This window comes from Dunckerocampus dactyliophorus, chromosome 10 (assembly GCF_027744805.1).
Source record: "Dunckerocampus dactyliophorus isolate RoL2022-P2 chromosome 10, RoL_Ddac_1.1, whole genome shotgun sequence".
Lineage (NCBI taxonomy): Eukaryota > Metazoa > Chordata > Actinopteri > Syngnathiformes > Syngnathidae > Dunckerocampus > Dunckerocampus dactyliophorus.
Window position 1 is genome coordinate 3,005,055 of NC_072828.1, and position 5,303 is coordinate 3,010,357.

General features: G+C 44.0%; 1 protein-coding gene across 1 annotated transcript in view; it reads left to right on the forward strand.

Moving 5' to 3' along the window:
• Window positions 1-4,364, forward strand: part of fbn2b (fibrillin 2b) — a 141,446-nt gene extending 137,082 nt beyond the window's left edge. Inside the window, exon 65 of the mRNA XM_054789607.1 lies at window positions 1,033-4,364. Within this exon, the coding sequence (XP_054645582.1) occupies window positions 1,033-1,407 (375 nt within the window). The 3' untranslated portion in view covers window positions 1,408-4,364. The remainder of the gene's footprint in view (window positions 1-1,032) is intronic.
• Window positions 4,365-5,303: the final 939 nt, after the last annotated feature.

Below are 5,303 nucleotides of genomic sequence, written 5' to 3' on the forward strand. Positions count from 1 at the left end.
AGATTTGATTTGTTGATTTGTCCTAATCAAATATGACATTACCACATTACTACCACATCACTACTATCAGGAGAACCAGAGGATACAGCGGGAGTAGCCACCTGGCGTGGCCCAGCAAAGTGCACTATATTCGGACACAGGCTCCGAGTAGCCGGTGTGCCGCTACGGAGGTCAGGAGAACCAGAATATAGAGCGGGAGGAGCCACCAGGCGTGGCCCAGCAAGGCGCACTGAATTTGGGCAGAGAAGCCGGTGTGCCGCCACGGAGGTCTCTGGCAATCCTTTTGAGCTTTTGAAACGCCGCGGCGCTGGCGTATCAGGTGGCTGATAAGGTTTTTTGTGTGCTCGATTTTTTTCTTTTTTTCTTCTTCATCGCGGCGCATTTGGTACGCAAAATGTCTTCCTCGGAAAGTGAATGTTTGTTTACAAGGGAGCTGAGGGGAGGTGTCAACAGCCCATTAAGGCCACAGGCAGGAGAAAACAGGAGCACTTGATTTGGACACCCGTACAGTACGGGTAATCTTGCCTCATTGGAGCATTTTTTTAAATTATCGGTTATCAAAGCTATTTTTTATGTTATCCGATGTATCGTTATGACGTCATGATTCCCTCCTAATTATCGGTGCGATAATTATCATGCACCCCTAAAAAGTTTTTTTCAAGCTGGCTGAGGGAGTACTCGTAAAATGTCTTCAAGGTTGGCAGCTCTGCAATAATATTTTAGAAATGCATGACCCGCAAGGCATGCTGGGTCACTTCCAGTTGGGGAAGTGTGCACGTGGGCTTCCCAGCATGCTTTGTGGGTTATACATTTGTATGAAATAGTATTGTTTTGCATGGATATTAGTGTGTAAGCATCGATTTCCATACCCGCATCGGTAGCGGTCACAAATGCTCAAAGTCTGCTGGGATAGGCTCCAGTTCCTCCCTGAACAGGACACGTGTGAGGAAAGGAATGACTGATTTGGCAGACTAAAGACAAGATGTTGGATGTCCACTTGATGCCTTCCCCCCATCCTTGTGTGCACTACAGGAGGCGGTGAGCCTGGCCAGCATGGACACCCAAGCCTCCATCCCCATGAACCTCTCCCTGGCCTCGCTCCTCAACAAGGAGCCTCTTCTGGAGCTCCTCCCCGCCCTGCAGCCTCTGGAGCACCACGTGCGCTACGTCATCACCCACGGCAACGCCGACGAACACTTCCGCCTGCTGGAGCGCCGCGACGGAAAGAGCGTGCTGCGGCTCAGCAAGAGGCCGCCGCCCGCCGGGTCCTACCGGCTGGACATCGCCAGCCTGCCTCTGTTCGGGCCCCGGAGACGACACCAGCTAGAGGAGCAGCACGACATGGACTACCTACAAGGGGAGATAGGGGACGCCCTGCGCATCAAGCTCCACATCCACCTGCACTGAGCGCACCCCCCTCCCCGACCCCCTCATGAACTGACCCCCTTTCGAGTGCTAACCTGCCCTTGTAGCCAGCAGAGCGTCATCAAGGGCGACCAAAGACTGAGTCCATCAGCCCAACTCCACCACCACTTTATGTTTTTATATGTTCATGTTTTGTGTGATGTTTCATTTTCATCCTTCCTGTGAGCAGACCTCCTGTGGAGCACATCGCAGCCACACACCAACACCTTTGACCGCTGACCAAAGCATAAACAAGACATAACGGCACACACGTCCATGAAGCACTTTTGTACGCAAGCAAGTCAAAAAAAACATGAGGAAAAAAGTGCTGAGTTGCCAACGTTGCCTTCCTGCATGCATTTGGAGTCCAGCATTGAAACGTCCTCATTGGATCCTCCTCACTCACCTGATGCCCTTCTTCTCATTCTTCTCATGAATGAATGAATGCTGGTTGGTGGACACGACTGCCACACTTTTACACCATTTCCTCAGCAGCAGACGTGGAATGATATATATTACATAATATATGGCGCATATGTTATATAGCGTGCTCGTTTGCATGTTAGCTTTTACCTCAGTGCTTCTTACGGCCGCCCACACCAGGAAACACTCCAAACACACAAATCATCCAATGGATAACTTCCTAGTTGCCTTGCTAACTTTGTGGTTGACTGGCTAACTTCCTGGTTGCCTTGCTAACTTTTTAATAGTTTGGCTAACTTCCTGGTTGCCTTGCTAACTTCCTGGGTGCCTTTCTAACTTTGTGGTTGACTGGCTTACTTCCTGGTTGCCTTGCTAACTTTTTAATAGTTCGGCTAACTTCCTGGTTGCCTTGCTAACTTCCTGGTTGACTGGCTTACTTCCTGGTTGCCTTGCTAACTTCTTGATAGTTTGGCTAACTTCCTGGTAACCTTGCTAACGTCCTGGTAGCCTGGCTTACTTCCTGGTTGCCTTGCTAACTTCGTGGTTGACTGGCATACTTCCTGGTTGCCCTGCTAACTTTATGGTAGCCTGGCTAACTTCCTGGTGACCTTGCTAAAATCCTGGTAGCCTGGCTAACTTTATGGTAGTCTGGGTAACTTCCTAGTAACCTTGCTAGCTTACTGGCATTTGGCTAACTTCCTGGTAACCTTGCTAACTTCCTGGTTGTCTGGTTAACTTCCTGGTAACCTTGCTAACTTTTGGCTAACTTCTTGGTTTCCTGGCTAACTTCCTGGTTGCCTGGCTAACTTCCTGGTAAACTAGTTAGCTTCCCGGTAGCCTGGCTGACTTGTGTTTTGTTCTGTCAAACTGTGTTACTCTCATGCAGTTGTTTTGGGGCTTTGTGTATATTTTTTTTATTTGCATGTGTTTTATGGTGTTTGTGTGTTTTTCCTTTGGGATGATTTCTGTGTTTGGAGCGTTTGGACGTTGCTGTCGCCCACCGTAGTTTCTCACCCAACATGGACCGCGGACGAGATGCTGACATGCAAACTAAAAAGGGTGCTAAAAAAAGTGCTACTATTACTATTGCAACAACACGTCATCAGTAGGGTAAAACTAACCTCAGCATCCATGAGCAGGGATTTTTGTAAGGGGTTTTTTTTGTTGTTTTTTGTTTTTTTTTTACAAAGAAGACGGATCAGGTTGCTTTTGTATTTATCCTGTTTTTGGAGGGTTGGCTTCTGCACCCACTGAGTAGCCTGACTTTCTGACTTCTTTCAGCAAAAGTGTCATCAGGAGGACTGAGTTTACAGCACAGCATACCTGTCAACCCTCCCGTTTTTTCCGGGAAACTACCGTAATTTGCCCGTCTTACCTGTATTTTTCCCGTGTTTTAACGTTCATGGGGAAAAAAAGGTTGCTCAACATCAGCATAACACGGTCAGGCCGTCAAAATAAAAGAAGCAACCATAAAAGAACACAGTTGCGCCACAGACTTTTAGGTAGTTGGGTCTTGACATCAACACACACACACAAGCACACACATACACACACACAGCGGTGGAAATTGTTGTAACAGAATTTCCCTTACTTTCCCTCATTTTTCCAAAAAGTTTTGTCTTATTTTCTAATGCAAATGTTGACAGGTATGCAGCACAACAACAAGCAGCTTTACTTAACAGTGCAGGTCATGCTTTCATGTCTCATATTTTTCCTCTCAAAGAGGGAAAAAAAAAGGTGCTAATATTACAACAATCCCGTCTGCTGTACCAAAAAAAAAAACGCAGTCTTGAATCTGGATTGCAAAAGTGACTTTTTTTGTTTGAAACTTGTGCCGGGCTTTATTATTGTTGTGTTTGTTTGTACTTTGTATTGTCTCAGTGCTGAAAAACAACAACATTATCAATCTTGCTTCTTGAAATTGTCTTATTTTTAAATGAAACGTGTTTTTTTTTGTTTTTCTTGGTCATGAATAAGGCGGCCAAACAGAAATCCTGAGAGTACAGTCAAGCGTAGGCTGGAGGTGTTGCCAGCATGAGGAAGTGCACAGCGTCTATACAAGACCACATAAGCATCAATGCAACCTTCAGCTTGGATTCTCCTGGTGCTAAAAGATGATTCTTACTGTTTTCAAAGGTGCCACACTGTCCTTGCAGCCTCTCGGCCATGTTTGTCACGCATAACCGGTTTGTCTTCTTCCTAACCTGGAAAGCTTTCTAACACTTAGTATTTTTAATCGTGTCCGTTTCTCTGCGGGTTGTTGTTGTTGTTTTTTTTTACATTTCAGTGCCAAACTTGAATAGTGCCATCATCATCATCATCACTTGCACTGAAATATGATGTGCCGGAAAACAAGCAGGTGGACGTTTGAGTCCTTTAAGGAAATGACGCAGCACATTTATGAGCTGGAGTTGCAAATATCACACTTTTCATATCCTCGTCCTCACTTATGTGCAAAAAGCAAAGACAGTGTAAAATGGGAATGATTCACCTTATATTGTAAACCTTTTTGTCCTGTGATCATTTGCAATAAAGTATTGTGGGTTATATTTTTAAGTCTTGCTTCCAGATTTTGTCTTTACTGCAGTTTACTTCTGTTTTTCTCTCCGCCTCCAAATTTCAAAGTTGAGGTGGACACCCGTGTTTCGGGTCTTTTTAAATTGATTTTTTTTTTTGTAAAATATCAGAGAAATAAGAGACAGACTGTTTTACTGCTTTTTAAACAAGTTTTTTCCATGTCTAATTTATGAGGCTAATCATAGGGGTGTGAACCATAAACCGATGCGACCGGCGAGAGAAGTGGTTGCATCGGTAGCAGCCTCCTGGATCGATAAGAATCAGCCATAAATCCTTAGATGAATGGATTGTAGAGATATGTACCGGGCATCGCAAGACCAGCAACCGCTTGACTTGTCTGTCTCTTAAAGGAAATTGCACTTTTTGGGGAATTTTGCCTGTCATCCACAATCCTTTTGTGAGACATGTCTAAAGATATAAAAACCAAGGCTGTCAAATTATTTAAAAATGTAATCAGGTTAAGCACAGTTTTCAAATTAATTAATCATGATTAATCACTATTTGCAAATTTTATTGACAGGACAGTATTATACATATATATTTTTGTGTGCTTCAAATTAACTGGAAATTTAAAAAAAAACTAAAAAATAGCAAAATAACATGTCTGAAAATAAGTGTAACGGAACATTGGAATCAGACTTTAACCGTGTTGTTATGAGCAATGAGGCGTTGCCTTCAAAGACACCACGTAACGTAAGAGAACTCACATGTATTGAGTGTATTTTCTGGGATTTCAGAGCATACTTAAATGCAGCAAATTGTACTTCCGCATTAAGAGATGCAAAGTAAATGATAAGAATATCCACATATTGTTTTTCTTTGTCTTTCTGTTTATTTAGACCACACAAAGACGTTATTGTGATGTTTGGAGTGTCCCTGAATGCATCTCACGGTTGTCC